Source organism: Lonchura striata, chromosome 3 (assembly GCF_050655825.1).
Source record: "Lonchura striata isolate lonStrDom1 chromosome 3, ASM5065582v1, whole genome shotgun sequence".
Lineage (NCBI taxonomy): Eukaryota > Metazoa > Chordata > Aves > Passeriformes > Estrildidae > Lonchura > Lonchura striata.
The window spans coordinates 104,362,081-104,381,489 of record NC_140705.1 but is presented as its reverse complement, the minus strand read 5'-3'; the positions used below and the strand labels follow the sequence as shown (position 1 = coordinate 104,381,489).

The 19,409-nt window shown below is 36.8% G+C and overlaps 1 protein-coding gene across 12 annotated transcripts in view; it reads left to right on the top strand.

Annotated features, from left to right (window-relative positions):
• The window catches only part of USH2A (usherin), a 391,259-nt gene that overhangs the window by 294,768 nt on the left and 77,082 nt on the right, over positions 1–19,409 (top strand). For all 12 annotated transcript variants that reach the window (XR_014954513.1, XM_085577109.1, XM_085577108.1 and 9 more), the window contains 7 exons: positions 1,600–1,768; positions 4,732–4,953; positions 10,138–10,361; positions 12,648–12,858; positions 13,683–13,880; positions 14,467–14,621; positions 16,446–16,644. Coding sequence is in view for 11 of the 12 variants with exons in the window: in XM_085577109.1 (XP_085433235.1) it covers positions 1,600–1,768; positions 4,732–4,953; positions 10,138–10,361; positions 12,648–12,858; positions 13,683–13,880; positions 14,467–14,621; positions 16,446–16,644 (1,378 nt within the window). In the remaining variant the exon portion in view is untranslated. The remainder of the gene's footprint in view (positions 1–1,599; positions 1,769–4,731; positions 4,954–10,137; positions 10,362–12,647; positions 12,859–13,682; positions 13,881–14,466; positions 14,622–16,445; positions 16,645–19,409) is intronic.

Genomic DNA, 19,409 nt, shown 5'->3' with positions numbered 1-19,409 from the left:
GGTTATATTACCAGTAACAAAGTGAACAGCAAAATAATATAATAGTGCCTTCTGAGATCCAAAATTCCTGAAAATGATGAAATCAGCTACATTGGTAGTCTAAAATAGATGCTGAAGGAGAAAGTACATTGGAAAAGCAGAAAACAGTGTCACAATCCAAAGCATATAGTTATGAAATCTAAAAATATAATGAGGAAACAGGGACCTCCTGATGCTTATTGTGGGTTACCTATTGTTTATGATGTTAATTGTGGGTTATCTATTGTTTATATATTGTAAATTGTAACTAATACTCCCAAGAGTCATGGAATCATGGCCATTCAAAAGTGAACAAAACCTAACCTAATACTCCCAAGAATCATGGAATAATGGCCATTCAAAAGTGAACAATGCAATGCATCATCTTTCTGAAGTCAAATGGAGTTTACAACATCAGAAAACAAATATTTTTAATATATTTTTATTAGCATTATAATTATAATACAAAAGAGATGCCCTGAGCTTATTAATATATATTTTAAAAGGTTTTTCTCAAGTTAAAGTACTTAGGTGAACAAAAGATCCTTCAGAGGAACATTTTCTTTCTTGCTTGCTAAGCTAACCCTGATTTAGGACATGGTAAAAGTCAGTAGTGGAAGAGGTCCATTTAAAAACAAAACCAAAGAAGGAACTCTGCTATAACATCTCTGCTCTCCTGCCAACTGCATTTCATGTCTAGCTGGAAGAAGCTGATATAGGTTGCACTGGCTGTAGGTTCCAAGTTTGCCATTTTGATGGTTATTCTACTGACTGTGCTGTAGATTTGCTGGGTATTCAGTGTGCCACTCCAGTGACACAAGACTAAATGTACAAATAAATATTTGATTGTTCAAGCATATAATTTTCTCGAGAGCACCTAGAAAGAAGTCCACAGTTAAAAGGCTTGTTCAAAATTCTTTTCCATATAAATTTTATTCTAAAAAAAATCCTTATATAAATACTATTCTCTTGAGATCACATTGTCTGAAGAACTTTGGTCATAATTAAGTGTTTGTGTGCTATGGGAAGATAATTCCACTTGTTTTTATGTGAAAGAAAACCCAAAAGCTCATGTTGGTCAATACTGTTTTTCAGTTGTAAGGGTTTCATCATAAATGAAAAAAAAACAAACAAACAAACAAGAAGTGGAAAGAAAAAAAAAAAAGGTCAGGTGATGGTAGACTAAATCCACTAAATCCACATTGCAATCTACTTCACACTGAGAGACTCAAACAGCCTGCAAGGCATATGAAGATGATTCACATTAATGGACTATTTTATTAAGGTGCAGTATGGTTGAAGGCCACGGAATAGCAGCATCCTGTCAGATACACAGTAGTTTATTGAAGTCTGATAATGCTGGAGGGCACAGAATTTTAGCCAAGTTGCATTTTATTTGACTGCAATCCTATTAGTGTCTGCACTAGGATACATGTTTTCATATACATTGTCTTGCCAGACAACACATTATGTTCTGTTTAACAGATACTGCTGTCTTACGGATCTTCTCTTTTTTTTTAATTCTTCTTCCTTTTTTTTTTTTTTTTTTTTTTTTTTTTTTTTTTTTTTTGCTACTTCTAGGTATGTTGTAATGGAATTCTGCACGACAATAAACCTGGCTTCCAATGCTGTGAGGACAAGTACATTCCATTTATTCTTAATTCACCAGGGGTTTGCTGTGGTGGGCAGATACATGCTGTGCAACCGAAACATCAGTGTTGTGGTGGTTATTACACCAGAATTTTAGTAGGTAAGAGACAACTCCTTTCCACTGCTTGAATTAAAAAAACCAACAAAGTTGATGTATTTGTTACATCAAGGAGAATGAGAACAATAAATGTGAGATTTATCAAGATATATAGATGTCTTCGAGACTTGTGCTCAGCGCAAAGAAAATTGCACTCTACCTTCTAAACATGGTATACTCTGTTTATACAAGAAAGGCTTAACTGATGAAACCTGATGATTGGGTCATCTCCTGGAGAACTAATTTATGCCAAACTATACTTAATTGCAGTAAGTGCTGCATAATGGGGAGAGCAGTTCTGCTTAATAAGAACACCGTCAGGCAATTTAGTTGTGAAGTTTTGTTCTCTGCTTGACTTGACCCCACATGATTTTCCATAGCCATTTCTGTTGTGGACCAACTGTTAGCCTTCGGTGTTGATATTCTGGATGACATCACTTATACTTTTTCTACATTGTCTAGTCTTTGTTTCTACTAATGTTACTGATCAAAGTATACCTCCCACATGCATTAACTTTGATGGTAATTTATCCTTTTTCTTATTCTCTGAGAGGATTGGGAAGTTTGCCAAAACTGGGCTTCTGTGTTAGTGTCCAGAGTTTGGTTTTCCAGTTTGTTGGTGGGTCACTGTTGACAGGAAAGGGAGGAAAAAGGGGAGGAGAGATCCCTTTCATGGGGCCAGTGTTCAGAGTGTATAACTCTTTGTAGGAAATTGTCAGGTCAGGAGCTAAAATGCTTCCATTACTCACGAGCTGGCACACATTCTGTAGGCTCAGATATGCTTGACATTTTGCCAACATGTTTAGCACATCCCAAGTTCTGATCTTTTGAAAAGTAATTAATATATCACAATATTAGAAGGCCTTCCATGATGTCATCAGAAAAATGCTATCACATGGAAGAACCAGAGAAGTGTATTTGGCTGACCTCATTAATCTCAGTGTATTGAAATGGAGAGATTATACTGTGACCTCTGTCCCCATCCAGTGGTCTGTGTTAACTAGCTTAATGTTGTTTACATCAAGAAAGAACAGCACAGTGGAACAAAATGTCTTATGTCTGAAAGTAATTCTTGTTCAGTCAGCAGTCCACAAGCATGAAACAGTGAATGTTTGAATATGATTTTAAACAATTTTTTTCCTAAGTATACTTGCTGCATTATTTTTCTATATTCTAAAGGGCATCAACATGAACACTGTTGGTCACTTTTTTCTTTTTTTATTTTTATAAATATGCTAATAACCTCAAGCTAAATGTTAATGTGGGTCATTCTTTGATAAGGATAACAATTAACTGGTAAGACTGCATAGTAGTTTTCAGAGGGAGAACATTTTCAAGCCTAGCTTGGAATGGAACCCATTTTGAGAGGTTAATGAGAAGGTTACTGATCCTTTGTGTCTTATGTCTAATAGTTCCTTGAAAAAATAGTTTTAATTCCAATAGATGTAAGCTACAGTCTGTGTTTTAATATTTTCTCTGTTTAGCAACTAAATTAGCTTCCGAGAAATGCAGGAAAATATTAGGAAGTACCTAGATGGATTGTATCTATTATATTCTAAAAATTTGTTCTCATCTTTTTTTTTTTTTTTTTTTGGCTATTATTGACTTTATGTGATAAAGTTATTTATACATAAAACTCTAAGCATACATATTTCCCAGATGTTGTTTGGCCAGCTCAATAGCTTGGGATGTGCTGAAGCATACTGGGCTAGAGGCATGAAGATTACAAATTAGGAAGGCAGAATCTCAGTTTTTGAAAAACTAGTGCAAACATCCATCCCAGAACTAAGATGAGAGGCAGAACAAATAATGCTACTACCACCCACACACCTCTTTGGCAAGGAAAACACTATCATCTAAGAACACTAAATCATGTTCTCCCTCATCTGTTACAATCTCAGCACATGTTTATTTCTGACAAAAGCTGCATTGAGTTTGGAGCTCTCTAATTCCCAACCTTTCATAAGAAAATAATTTGAGATGTTTATTTAAATGAGAAGGATGAGTTTTAAAAATCCAAACACATTTATTTGATTCAGTATTTTGATTCAGTATTTTGATTCAGGAATCAAAATACTTTAATCAACTCTACTACACATCTTCAATAGTAAAACAAAACCACACCTCCTTCCAAATGACATTTGAGCCACAGAAAACATTGCAACACAGAAAACTAATAAAAAAATATTGGAACATTGGATCAGCTCAAGTGCAGACACTAGTGAATGACAATTATTACCATTTATCAACATTTTTGTATCCTTTTTAACAGTATGTACTTTGTTCATAGCCCACAGCTTATTCCACCCCACCCCACCATTACAGTGTCAGTCTCATTGGGAGTCTTATCCTAAGATCTTTTCTTGCAAAAGCTGATGATTTTGCTTAAGTAACAGCCAAGTCCACCAATTGTGATGGTGGTATTTAATTTTTAAAGTGAGTTTAATCCTTATATTCTCTGTGAGATGAAGTCCTGAGTGACACTCAAACATGAAAAATGCTTTCAGCATTGTGAATTGATTCATCAAGACAAGTTTGGAATCATTTTGAAGGAGACAAGAAAATTTTTGCAAATAAAAAGTAGCCAGATAGTTTTATTAAAAACAGCAAGAATGTGCTCTCTACTGTGCAGCTGCAAGTGCAAAAAGCCTTTAGCTCTAGAATTGTCATATGCACAGACATTATTTTCATTGCTCTTCTCAGCTTTGTCTCTGTCATGCTTGTCTTTTGATACCTTACAGAGTCTTGACCCGAATTAATGAATGCACATTTCTTTAATCATTATTATGAATTAATGTTATACTTTTATAGCATTCTAAAGCACCGAGTGATTCTGTGCTTTCACATGGAAAGTTCTCTACATGAAACTATGTGAATCCAGATTTGTTGCCATCTAATGAAAGCCTCTCAGGAATTTCAAGGGCTATAAATGGATAAAATCTTTAATTGTATTCTTATATTGACAGGGGAAGTATGCTGCCCTAATGAAGAGGAAAACAGAGTTTCAGTTGGAATTGGTGATTCCTGCTGCCAGGGAATGCCTTACTCCACATCAGGCAATCAAATCTGCTGTGGTGGAACCCTGCATGACAGTTTCAATCAGCAGTGCTGTGGTGGAAGGGTCATAAGCATGGACTCAGTCTGTTGTGGTGATGAAAAGGAAGGGACTGCATACAGACCTCTCACAGGTAAGTGATAAGTCCTCAAGAAAAAAAAAGATCTTAATCTTTCAAAATCTTTTGTGACACCAGCCATTCAGAAGTGACACACTCAGGTTTAAAGTGTGTGTGCCAATTTGTTAAAATGTTGTTGCACTTTCGTCACCTATTTTGCTATACTACAAAATGCTGAGCTTGCAGTACCCTTCTTTGCCTTTGTGGAAAAGCTGCAGGGGTTGAAGAAACCACACAATTCAAAAGGAGTGAATGATCTTTGTGCAACAGGACTGGTTCCCTCTGTGAGATGGGGACCACTTTGTGCCACCGTGCATCCCAGTGCAGGGATTTTCCACTTGCTCTGGAAATGTGGGGTTAGTCACCTGGAAACTGAAGATTGCAATGGTGTCTGCTTGGTGGTCTATGTCACTCTCTTGTGTTCATCCCTCACATGGGGCTAAACCTGCTTTAGTTTAAAATTAACAAAAAATTAATCCCCAGCACTACTCACTGGCTCACCTGGTGTATCCCATTAATTTCTTGGAAATTCTAGGAAATTACTTCATCATTCAGAGATACAATCCAAATCCTACTTCCTTAACAAACACTTGGTGACTATCTGAGGACAGACATTGGAGGTATTCTTAGAAAATCTATTCAGATACTTTCATGTGTCCTTTTCTTTCCACAGTTATTAGACAAATTATATCCCAGCAGCCTTAGGCTTTCTCAGCCTGACAAAAAGACTTCAGAAACTATGGTGGTGTTAAAAGGGAGCCTGATTTAAAAATAAAGAAATAATGAAGGTTTAGTACCCAGCTATGGTTGGTGTACAAAGCTGGGTGATAGTGTGAGCCAGTTCGAGCCTCTTGTTTATTTATACAGCTAAGAATCTTAATATATAACTAAGAATCTGGATCTGGTTGAACTCTTCCTTTCCCCAAAAAATAAACTCTGTCTCCAGTTAATTTTTTGTATTCCCTAGATCCTTCAGTGGCTCTGGTATTAGGAGCACCCTTGTGGAGTGCTGACTGTCAGGATGAGCTAGTCAGCTGAGTATTACCATGGTTTCTGTGGTTTCCATGCTATCCTTCCCTTCCACTGGTGACTCATGGTGTGAGCTGTGAGCAGCACTTCTTGCATGATTTTAGACCCCTCATTGTGATCCCTAATTGTGCTTGATCTACAGCATCCATGCTCTCAATACCAGCTTTGAGCAAGGCCCTCTTGCATAGCCGCCCATTGTGCGGCTGCCACAAGACGGGGCTGGCTCATAAAACATCTCTTTATGTACTTTATTACTTAAACTCTTTTATTTGCCTGCAGGAGCCCTTTAACAAAATCACATTGAATTGACTTTCTCACACCAAATCAAATCTCTCTGGTCCCAGTTCAGTTGTCTTTGTCAATATGTATTTTATAAATGGAGTGAATTAACAGATGCTGTTGGAACAGAACTGCTGGGGTAGCGTTTATGTTTTTACTGCTCTCTCTGGGCAGATGAGTTGTGTAGGAGTGTAATACAGGTATCTTGGGATGAAAGTTATGTTCTTCATTTCAGTATATATGTATTCTTAACAGGTTTTTTTTTCCTTAAATGTATATATTTTAAAAACCTTTATATATCTCTTTTTAAAATGTGTTTAGCCTATAGCGCTCAATCATTTACACTAATTTTTCCCAAGAATGGGTCGGGATGACATTTTTTTGGGTATTGAAAAAGAAAACAGTGGCTTTTTTCATTGCTCATGGGTTTTCTGTGAGGACTTTACGCTGTGAGCCAGCACAGAGCTGAACACAAATACAGGTTTGAAAGAGCTGAAAGAGATCGTACTCTTTTGCATTAAACATAGAATAGATTTTGTGGTTTCTTATAATATCATATAGATCATGCTCAATTGGTTTGTGCTTAATTTCTTGGAGTAATTCAGCCTTGTTAAATACATCACGAAAATGCACAATCCAGGCACAAAAATCTACCTGCTTCCTATCCTAATTATTGTAATTATTCTAATGGAAAAAATGTTCTTACACAAAAACATAATTTACTTATCATTGGCAAATTGATAAGTAGAATTTTGAAAGAATATGGTAATTGGAAGGCTGATCTCATTGTCTGGAAGGAGAAGAGGTAACAGGGGTGGTTTTATGCAAAAGCTGAATTGCTTCTGAAGCACTGTTTTGCACTTGGCAATGAATGCCATAGCTAAAAATGTAGTGACAATTTAAAGCTTTTGTTTGAGAGCTTTAAGTCCTTCCAAAAAAAACATATGAGAAAAACTTGATTGCTAGAAATGCAAGCCTTGTACACAATCTCATTTTGTTGCATGACCAGTTAAAAATCAGTGTCTTTTTGTTGAATCTAGATCCAGGTTTGCACTGAATGTTGGTTTAAGAGCTTGAATCATATAATGTTTTTTTGTCATTACATACCTTTTTTAGAGAGTCTACCTTGCAAAAACAGATTTTCATCTATCCCACATTACTTTTTTTTCTCTTTATTTATTAATTTCTCTTTTCTTAGTTTTCCTTTTTCGCCTCTCGTTGGCCTTATTTAGTGGGGTGACCATAGAGACATCTACTGGCAAAGGCTGGCAGTGGTGAACATGCACGTCCTGAGCCCCACTGCTGCAGTGTGATTATCCCAAGTTCTCTATTTGTGGCTATAAAGGATAATGTCAGCTAAAACCACTCTTGGATTTTCTCTCTCTTTCCTTTTTTTCCTTTTTTTCTTTTTTTTTTTTTTTAATTTATTTTTTTCTTTTAATGCCACTATACTGAGATCCCAGACTCATGCAAGACGATGCTTTGTACTGTTTTGGTACCTGATCTGTAATAGTTGCAATACCTGCATGTAAGCCAAGGATTTTTGGAGTAGTTTGAAATGTACACTGGCTCTGTATTTTGTTGATCCTCTATTCTGGCTCCAAAGGCTAAGCCTTTTAATACTCATTTTTTCCCTTTTGAAAGCATTGGTTTTGCAGATTTACTAAATTAGTAATTCATCACTCAGCTAGCATTATAAATTTTTTCAGTTGCTGGGGATGAACATGAAATAATTGTTGACAGAAATCAGTGTTAGCAGGAAGTGTCTTTTCCAGCCCATGGATTTTCTTTTTGCTATAATGCATTACGTGCCTATGAAACATAAATATATAAAATATGACACACACATTCCAGCTGAGTTACAAACAAATAGCTTAAATTTTTATGTTTTGCTGTATACAGCAAGGATTTATAGGAATTTCTGGATCCTTAGGCAATTGAATAAAGCAATTTTTAGAAGGCAAATCAATCCATCAATATTACATGGTCCTATTTTGTTTTTCTTGGAGCATATTTAAAATTGTACATTTGAGGTGTCAAGGTTCAGGAGTCAAGCACTACATGTGATAAATTAAGGAAAGGTCAGAGGCTATGCAATGCAGTTTCAGAAGATTGTCTACCTCTGCCTTTGCAGCTCATTCATGCTGAAGTGATGCACTCTGGGAATTACTACCAAACTCTGCTCTGCAACATCTGCTCTCCCTAAGTGAGTTAGTGCACGTCAGACATCTTTATGTCAGAATATTGCAGTGATGGATGCAGTCTTCAGAAAATGCTGCATAAAAATCTGGTGTGCCGTTCTGGCCATTAAGTGAAATTACTATTTAAATTAATGGCGCTGTCACAGTTTATCTGTGCAAAGAATGAACGCTGATTAGGGTATTAAGTAATTAGCAATTTATCACACTGGAACAAGGTTGATAATAATTAAAGAAGTAATGGTTTACCAAAGAAACTAGAAAGGGAGTCACTTCTTGTTATGTGAGTGAAATCTTGGCTGAAAAATTTAATTCAGTTAAACAAAGATGAGGTTCAGAGTGAAAGAATATAGCTTTGTTTGTTTCAATAGAAAAACAGTTCATTATCAAAATTTTAGTTTGCCTGTCAGAAGTCCCTTGGGGCTGTCTGAGTTGCTTATTAGTATTGAGTTGAGTCATTTTCTGCATTAATTCTCTCTTAAAAATTGATAGAGTCCTAGGACAATTTGGAAAAAGGGTGTGAACAAGAGGAAATATTATACCTCTTGAAGAGCTGGTGATCACAGTTTGCTGTGAATAGAACCAGCCCCCAAAAAAGGTAAAGTATACAAGTAACATCACTATTTTTAGCCATTCCAGTGATTGGAATAAAATTTTCTGAATACTTTAGCAGGATCACACCTTTAAAGATTAATTTTCATAATGTATGACTTCTAAGATGGATTTGCTGCAATAAATAGCAGTGAAAAAAGTGGCGACTCTTGCACGTGTTTTAAATGCCAACATGACAGAAATTACGTCAAACACAAACTACTTTGTAGATGTAACAGCATATCACAGTCCTGTTCTTTGTGTGATATCTTCCTAGTTCAACTAGAAATAACATTTATTTCATTGCCAGTTATAGAGGAGTTTGTAGTGTTTGGTTCTGAGTTAAAACTTACCCCTTTCTTTAGACAGTATTGGGTATTTCATGTGAATATGTGGAAAATTACAGTGGTTATGATGAGCTTTCATTTTAAAAATGAAATTATTAAAACCATAAAAAAAAGACAGTGGAATTTTGGCAGCTTATCAATTCCACTGTAGAAATGCAAATTATATATAGATATCAACTTCTTGAATGATAATTCTTTGTATTAGATGACTGAAGCTTCACTGTGGGTATTTTCCAAGTGACCCATTCCATTCTAGGTACCTAATATGAACCATTTCTTTAAAATACAAAAGATGTGATAAATTTTGGAATGCTAAGATGCATTGTTGGAAGATTACCCATGTGAGGGGGGTGTGAAGAAAACATGAGTAGAAAGTATATGGAAAGCTTTATCATTTTTTATATTCTACAGGAAGTTTTCATCAACAATCCTTCTCCAGCTTGCTGTGGCCGGTGTGTTGGTGTGGTATTCCATAGCAAAGTTCTATAAACAGTTCAGGAGTGGTGAACGTTGATTGCAGGGCACCCTGTTTATTTCTCTAATTCTTGATTGTTTTCAGTAGATCTGGAAGTCAGGATGCTTACTTCAGTCACCTCAAATTTGAATTTAATCTCACTTTAGCTACATCTGCATAATTCCAGTTGCTGGTGGGTTTATACCAAAATATATTGCATTGTGAGCTTTCTCCTTTCTTATATATTTGTTTACTTAAATTTCATATTTAGATTTTTTGTTTGTTTGTTTGTTCATTTCAGGGATGTTCTGTTGTGGGCAAGAGTACGTGAATAAGTCAGATACCATATGCTGCTCAGGTTCCAGTGGTGAGTCCCTAGCACATGTTAGAAAGAATGACCAAGTGCCAGTAAAATGCTGTGAGACTGAACTTATTCCAAAGAGCGAAGAATGCTGTAATGGAGTTGGATATAATCCTTTGAAATATGTTTGCTCTGACAGGATTTCAGCTGGAATGATGATGAAGGTAATTGATAGAAAATCTCTCGGTAGCTCTGATTTGATGATGGAAAGAGAAATACACTGTTCATAACTATTTTTCTAAAATAGGAATATAAAAACTCTTGTGTGCATTATTCATTTTCACATTACATCCATATTAATACCGAATGAGTTTGCCATGATTGATGTTATTGCAATGAATTCTAAAGGAATTAATAATGATTAGCTGCCTCTGTGAAGTGTTGCCCAGCACCTCAGATTAGTACAGTGGCTAAAAGCTGGCATGCTAACAAGACTGACATGTATAGCCAGTTTCCATTCTGTGACCACTGTTTCTGATGATGTTCATTAAGTGGAAATTAAAATTGGATGGCCAGTTCTGAAGTATAAAAATGCTCTAACATTTCAATTTTGGCAGGCAGTAGGACATGATTCCCCAACGCCCTAAAAAAAAAAAAAACACAAAAACCCCACAAAAATAAAAATAAAGCAATTGATATTTTTTGATGGACTTAATCCTGATCCTACAGGAAATCAGTGGCCATCTTGGCATAAATTTCAGCAGTACTAGGATAGATCCTTTCATGCCTAATGAATTATATAGCTTATTCTCTTTCTATTTTAATGTCTGAGTGAACCAAACACCATAAAGGCTAATTTGGTCTTTTCCAAAATTGCCCTGTGCCTGTAGGCATGAGAAAATTTTGCCTGGAACTCCAACTTGAATTCAACAGAAATATCAAAGAATTAGCATCTTGGTGTTATACATAAGCTGTAAAAGCGTTCTAAATTTTAATTATATATATATGTATATCCTTTTTATAAAATTGTATTTATATTTATGATAAGAGAGAGAGAGAGAAAGTGAGGAAAAAAAAAAGAACATTAGGTATTGTGAATTACACAATATGGAAATCAGAAAGATATTGTGGAATTTACCAAATGTATAAGAAAAGTAAAACACCCCATCCTGCCATATGCAGGTGTTCCTATATCCTTGTTGTTCATCTGCTAAGTTAATACAGAAATATTTCTTACATCTTTGCCTTTTCATGTCAAGGTTTTAATGTAATTTCATTTTCAGACTGAGTAATTTTCTCCTAGAGAAAATCCAGACGTTGTGATGAGTCAGCTGCAGTTCCTCAATGCATTGTATTAGTAGCTCATGCAAGGAAAAAAATGGCTGAGAACAGGTTAATGAATTCTGGTAGATAACACACCAGATCCCTGCCTTAGGTATAAAGTATAAACAAAGGAAGTGCTTTGTATTTCACTTACCCACAGTAGAAAAGAGATAGCAGTGCTGGCTCTCTGAGATGTATAGATTTACTAGCAGCAAAAGGGCTGATAGTGTGACACATTTTGCAGCTACTTTACATGGGAATCCAATCCATCTATATCCTGCATCCTATATGGATATTTATCACAACGTATTTTTTGTGGAAGTGCCAAATTTGGGAAGTTAAATTAGCTGTACTTTCTAATCAGCTAAGAAGCTAATTTCAATAGGTGAATTAAGGAAGCATTAGATATAATCTGTTTGGTTTTCCTTCTGAAGTTTATGACCTAATGGACAAAAATATTTGTTGCAAATTTGGCAGTACATTTCTTTCTGCAGCAACCTATATTTTATGAGAATTATTGCTCTCTAGCTTATGGTTTGGCAAAAATATTATTTCATGAATTTTAATGGAAAGTTGTGGATGTTCAGTGTATATTTCTTTGAATTGTACTTTATGGGTTAAATCTTACATCTTTATATTTGCAGAGGTCCTCTTATTGCAGCAAAGCTTCTGTTTAGTAGTGATGTGGCAGAAGACATGATTTATATAGCCCATGGATAGAGTTCTCAGCCTCAAAAGCTGCCAAGGACTTGCACAGAGCCCTCTTGTGCACTTGGCAAGCTGTGTGAGGGTCTGGGAATTTGCTACTGATTTGCCACAGGATATTTGCCTTAGCAGGAACAGAATGTTCAAATTCTTGGATAAAATCCTGTTGTCATCGATTCTAGACTCTTCCGTTTTCAACAAATCCAGCCATTTGTGCTTCCAGTAATTAAATTTGTGATGCTTTCATGCAAGGACCCTGAAAAAAACCTGTTTCTTTTAGAAAGGATTTTAGAAACATCAATAATCAAAGACAGTAGACAGGCCAAAGGCTGAAAGAGTCTCCCATATGCAAGAAATATGAGTGTATTCAAGGTGGTGGCATGGTTTTTTTGCTTTAAAAAAGTAGAGAAATACTAATGGAAGCATTTATAGAGAAAGGAAAACGTGGGAAATATATTTAAATTTTCCTGTGTATTCCTTAGGTAAAAGAAGAATGCAAGGCTAATGTCCTTTGCCCTTTATCCATGGAGGAAACAGCACACTGTGGAAAGTGTGACTTTGATCCTAAGGAGAATATCTGTGCATGGATAAAAGGTTCACAGAGTGCTACAGAAACTGAGGTAGAGGCAGGTGTGTGTCCAGCAGAAGAGGAGACTGTCTACACTGGAGGCCCAACACAGTATTCATTTACAGGTAAGGAGAAGTGGCAGACCAGACTGGTGATTTGTTAGTATAGATAATTTACTCTGGAGAAAAAGATGGCCCGAATGCTCTCAGATACCCCAATTAAATGTGAGACAATGTGAAGGAGGATGTGGATCTTCTGGAGCGAGTCCAGAGGAGGCCATGAAGATGCTCAGAGGGCTGGAGCAGCTCTGCTGTGCAGACAGGCTGAGACAGCTGGGGTTGTTCAGCCTGGAGAGATTTCAGGGGGACCTTATCACACCTTCCAGTACCTAAGCGGGGTCTGCAAGAGAGTCAGGGAGGGACTTTTTAACAAGAGCAGGTAGTGAGAGGACAAGGGGAATGACTTTGAACTAAAAGAGGGAAGGTTTAGATGATATGTTAGGAAGAAATTCTTTACTGTGAGGATGTTGAGGCACTGGAACAGGTTGCCCAGAGATGTTGTGGTTACCCCATCTCTGGAATTCCTCAAGGCCAGGCTGGATGGCTCTGAGCAAGCTCATCTAGTGGAAGATGTCTGCCCATGGCAGAGGGGGTGTAACTAGATGGTCTTTAATGTTGCTTCCAACTCAGACCATTCTATGATTCTATGAATTGTAGTAAAGCAGAATTTTTAAGCAGTAATCTGTGAATCGGGGCAGAGACTTCAGGGATATGCAATGACCGAAATTCAATGAGTAAGCCTGCTTTCACAAAAATTGATAAAAGATATGGCGCTGTCTAAAGAATAACATCCATTTCTATTTGTAAATCCGGGCGGGGGGGGGGGCGGGGAAAGCTATCCTGTATTTTGATAAGACTGAGATGATCCAGATGTAATTGTCTTTTTCTAGATGTGAACCTCGAACCTTTTGTCACATATGAGTACAGGGTGGCTGCTTGGAATAGCTATGGAAGAGGTTTCAGTGAAATTAGCAGAGCTGTCACTAAGCAAGATGTGCCACAGGGTGTAAGTCCACCAAAATGGGCCAAAGTGGATAATCGGGAAGACATGATACTTCTGGACTGGGAGGAACCACTTCAACCAAATGGTATTGATACATTTCTTTAAAGTGTTTTTTCTATCACTCCAGTGGCAGTGTTCCAAAATCAGGAAACATATCTTAATTAACCCTTGTCACTGAAGTACACATATTCCTAAACTCTGCAGGAAGGTTTTGTTCTCTGTTGCTATAATTTTCATTGCAAGAGGAGAGTCTTCTTCACAGAAGTCAACTTAGGTCTTCAAAAAGTGTCAAAAAGCCTCTTTTGAGAACAGTTGCAATAGTAATAGTATGCAAATATGATCGGAAAATTACAATCGTCCTAAAAATATTTAGGGATTCAGGGGTAGGGCAAGTGGTGCTTATGTTTATATCAGGAAATTTTGCTTATTATTTTCAAACTGTGAGGAAACTTGATAGAGGTCTCACTAAAAACTGAGATCTACTAAGATGCTGTTGCCGATGCTGAGGAAAGTAGCTGGTAATTGACATTTAGCATTTAATCACAATTATTATCTGCTACTGTGATCATGTAGGTACTTTACTGAATGTTTTCTGTATGCAGAGTAGGTTATTATCCCATCACACAGGACCCTTTCAGCTAACAAAAGGGAAAATTTTCTTTCTGCAATAGGTCTAATTATTCACTACATCATCCTCCGAAACGGAATTGAGCATTTCAGAGGGACAGAAATGAGCTTCACAGACACCAGTGGTGTCCAGCCATACCACGAGTATTCCTACCAGCTGCGAGCCTGCACCATTGCTGGTTGCACAGACAGCAGCAAGGTTAGTGAAAATGGGCTTCATGGGAACTGGTGCCAGGATTTCATCAGCCAGTGTGGCAACATTGAAATGCTTTTGGAAAGGTGTAATTTGAAGACATGCTGATTATTGAGTAAGTGAAAAAAAAAAACATCAATAATCTGATTTGGATTCAGCTACTGACAGGTGAATGTTTGGAACCCCCGGTTGATACAAGCAAATTGAAGAAGAAAGCAGTATCTCAGTCTTGGCAAAGCTGAAATTGCACTGTAGGAACTATGTTTGTTAAAGAGAAAGCTGTACATGGCAGAATAGAGTAAAGAATATTAAAATGTGTCTTCTCTAAACCTGGAAATTAAATTTTTGCTTCTCACTAGGAGGTCTATATCCTCTTCTTCCTTGCTATTTCTTAGACATCTGCTTTAGGTATAGTCTAGCAATTTGTTCAATAAATTTCTTAGTCTTCCACTCCAGTGGAAAATCCTCCTTTCACTATATTACTCTTTGCTGGCTTTCTGTATCTGCATCTGCTTCGGGCCTTACTGTTCCTTTGTGTGCAACCTGCCTCAGCTTCAGTTTTAAGCAAACAGGATCTCTTACCTCCCTTTCTCACAGTTTAATTTCCTTTTGTATCACTTTGAATTATGGATGCCTTTCACCAGCATTACTATTTAACCAGCTCTGGTTTTTTATTCTGCAAAGTACCTGCCTTATTCATCATTTGCAAAAATGATTTCTTTAGTGACCTCTTTTTCACAATATTATTCTTGCCTCTTTGAAAATGAATTTCTAGGACTACAAGGGTAAGGTCTGTGGGGCAGAGGTGGGGAGTAATGACTATGTTTTGTAATTATTATATCTGCGAAATTGATTTTTTTTTTGTTATCCTTTGTAGGTGTTTAAATGTTTTTCCTATTCATGCAAATCTCAGCCAGAAGTCTAAAATAAAAAAAAAAAAAACTGATGTAGAGGGATGAAGATAGGTGGATAGTCCTCTGCGTGCACACAGAGCTGTGGTCTGGAAACTATGTAGGCACAGTTGCTGCAACCACTGACCTGATAATAAATCCTGCTTATTTCACTTGCCTGTAATTAAGGAGTTTACTGTTGCAAACACTGAAGTCTGCAAGTGGGGACTGATTCTACCAAATGCACTAAGACAATATATTATAGAGGGCACATTTTATATTTACAGCATAATATAAATACTTTATGGTGGTAATAACAGAAAAAGAAAAGTGATTCTCAAAGAGAAAACGGTCTGACTCACTTATTAAACCAATGTAATTTGGAAATGCCTCTTCTGTAGCTGATGGTGGAGATGTGTCAATAGAAAATTACCTTTTTACTTTTTTTAATAGAAAGAACATAACAAGTGCAGACTTATCCTATCTTTCAAAATCTTTAGATTCCTTACAGAAGTATGGAGTTGCAGATAACTACAATAGAGTTCAGATTGCATGGGATATATGGAGACTTAGCCCCATGTTTACCGGTGCTTAAAATACATGAAATCAGGCAGTTAAAATGCAGAGACACTGACAAACCATATGGAAGAGAGTTATCAAGAGTTTTCAAGCAATACAGTTTTTGTTGTTTCACCCTGTGCCATACACGGGAGCTAAAACGTGGTGAGCCTGTTGTGATAAATTGGAGACACAGACTTATGTAATGTATTCAAGGTCAGATTTCATTGTGAAAAAGGAGGAAAAAAGTAACTACTTCTCCAGCCCCTTGGTAATGATATGCCAGCCCAAACAACGTTTTAAAACAAAAGTGACATTCTCATTGATCATGGTATCTAGTGTACTATTACATTAAATTGCTGTTTAATTCATATGTCTTCAGGTAGTTGCAGTCACTGTCCAAGGAGTCCCCGAGAGCGTTCAGCCGCCAGAAGTCAGTGCTCTGAACTCCACAGCCTTACATTTAAGCTGGGGTGCACCCAAGAAACCAAATGGGATCATCAGAGAGTACCAGATCAGTCAAGTGGGGAGAGGACTTATATACATTGATGCTGCAGGCAGAATGCAGCACACAGTGTCAGGTAAGGAGGCAGAGCTCTTTGACAGGCTAATGTCCTGTCCTTAAGATATAAGGCAGTATGAATATATTAAAAATGCTATTTGTCAGTAACTTTGAAATCCCCAGCACTGTGCACAGTTTGGAATGCTTTATCATGACTTTACATATCTTACATTTATTTTTTTCCCAATCTCTTTCGTTTCTAGCTGCTGTTTGTTAAAATATTAATGGATTTAATTTCAAAATTTTAAAATAAATCTATCCAGCTCAACTGAAGATGCATGCTTTGTAGTGTGCTCAAGGACTTAGATATTCTGTGTAGGCAGGCATCCCTTCCTACAGATTCAGCTCTTACTTTTAACATCACTGATGTGCAGCAGTGCAGCTGTGAATGTGTAGCACTGTAGGATCGAGAAGGATCCAGTACTTTATGTCTGAGGTAATGAAAGGAAGACAGAACAGGAAAGATCCCAAATTCTGTTTGTAATATTATATATTGCTTATAGCCATTTTCTAAAAAACTTTATGAAAGAAGCTTTATTCCAAGGATTCTGGGGGAAAGTTTTGCTCAGACCTCAAATGTATTTTTCTCACATATTAAACTTTTAGTTATTTTTGAATGTTACACTGAGCCAAAATTCCTCTTAGAAATGCTTCTGTTTTTTCATTCTTTAACCTTAGGTTCCTCATTAAATTTTTATATCTCACAAATGCATTAATTTTTTCCCTAGTTTTTTGCCCCACAAGTAGGAAATTTCAAGATTCTAATGTTGTACACACCATATGACAGCCAGTCAAAGAGCAACATTTGACTTAGGGCATATAAATCCTCTAGAACATAGATGGCACTCTCAAATGCTCCTCAAAGCATGAGTCCTGAGTCAGGGTGGATCCCTTAGTGCTTTAAAAGAGTTTTTCTCTGCTGTAGTCACTCACAGAAGAGCAAGATTGCTGTTCCTCTTTGACAATATCATGCTCAAGTGTAAAATTCATCAATTATGTATTTGCCCCTATCTCCATATTCAGTGCTTCTGGACATGAGATATTAGCTGGAGTTGGTGGTACACGTTTTAAAATTGCTGTTGTAAGTTTACACCGCAAAGAAGGAACATTCCAACAAGGAATGCTTTATCAAACCCATTGAAAAATATTTCTCGTGCTCCTCCAAGGCAGTTATATCTCCATTTTAATGCCAACAATACTTAGAAGTAATAAGTGAGAGGAGATGCAATTAATTCCTGAGAAACAAAGATCTTTTTTTCTTTTGTGTGCCTGTTCTGTTAAGCCACTGTCCAGTGCGGCCATGTTAAGCCAAGAATGAAATAAGTGATCATTCCTCCTGACAGTCATAATCAAATCTTTTTGCTGTTTTCTGCAGGAGCTTCCTTGGGTAATAATGTGGAATTCATGAGAGCGATTTAGCAATGTGGGTAATTATTGCTCTCTAAATTAAAAGAATACGATAAAAGAATCAAATTCACTTCATACATAATCTCAAATGTTTGAACTGTTTGTCTTAGTCCCTGTGGATGTATGTTTCGATTTTTCCATTATCCTTGTTTTTTCTTTTGCCTTTTTTTTTTTTTTTTTCCTCTCCAAAACTGCCTGCTTTTCCCTGAGCAACAGTTGAACATTAATGAAGCTGTAGCATTAGTATTTGTGGAGACTTTGAATCTCGGGTCTCGCAAATGGCAGACGTGAAGGCGAGCACCTTGCCACGGCACCATTGTCTTGCTGCTTATTTTTAATTACATCAAAGCTTTGGAAACATGATCCCACAAATGCTTTGTGGGAATAGCGGTGAATGTGCTCATCATGTGAAATCCATAAATTGCTTATAATCCTCTCAAGATGTTAAAAAAAGCATTAAGTAATTGAAGACAGGAAGTCCTCAGTTAATTATTTAGAGGTGTTATCAATGCTTTAAGCAAACTGAAGCATTTTCTGCTATCTCACTGAGTTGAATGCCACTGGGACCTAGGGGCAGCAGCCATCATCTTCTCATATTCTCTAATGCAAACAGCACATGGCAGCTTGTCAATAAAAGACCTTTTTATATCATTTATTACTGAACACTTCCAGTACCCTGTACAGAACAATTTGGATGACAGTTATGGCATTGTTTCACTTTGTGTTACTACTACTTTACAAATGGGCCTGCTAATGCTTTGCAGTGGGGCCAGGCAGAGGGTAAGACTGAGGAAAATAATTAGGGGAATTGTAAAAGAAAGCCAAGAGTGCCCTCTTCAGCAGCAGCAGGTGGGTTTATAGAAAAGGTTCTTCTCAGCTCCCCCCTGTTAATACACCAAAGTTAATATCCCAAGTAAGAGGCTTTATCAGCAATTTGTAGGATCAATCATTTTTAGGTCAAAAACAAGGAAAATAATGAATATATATTTTAGTAGAATAAACCATACTATGAATACTTTATGACTGAATAGTTTGAAATTCTTTCATCTGAACATATTCTTCATTTCAGGGCGATGAAATCTGAAGAGATACCAAAGTGTTGTCACTGGTCAAGTCTACCTCCATATGCAGCACTGAATCATTAATAATATTTATCTGAAGGAAACTCTTGGGTGTAAAGGGGTTGTATGAGGCTGTGGTCAGCAATCTGACATCCTCCTGAGTAAAATTCCCACAGCGGGCCCAGGAATGTTATCCTGGGAGCTAATTACTGACCTTGCTGGAGCCATACCCACAAATGGAGACAAACAGTATCAGAAGGAATTGATTTAGCTAATAGAACAATGCATTCTTAAAAAAATCCCACTGTTCCACAGC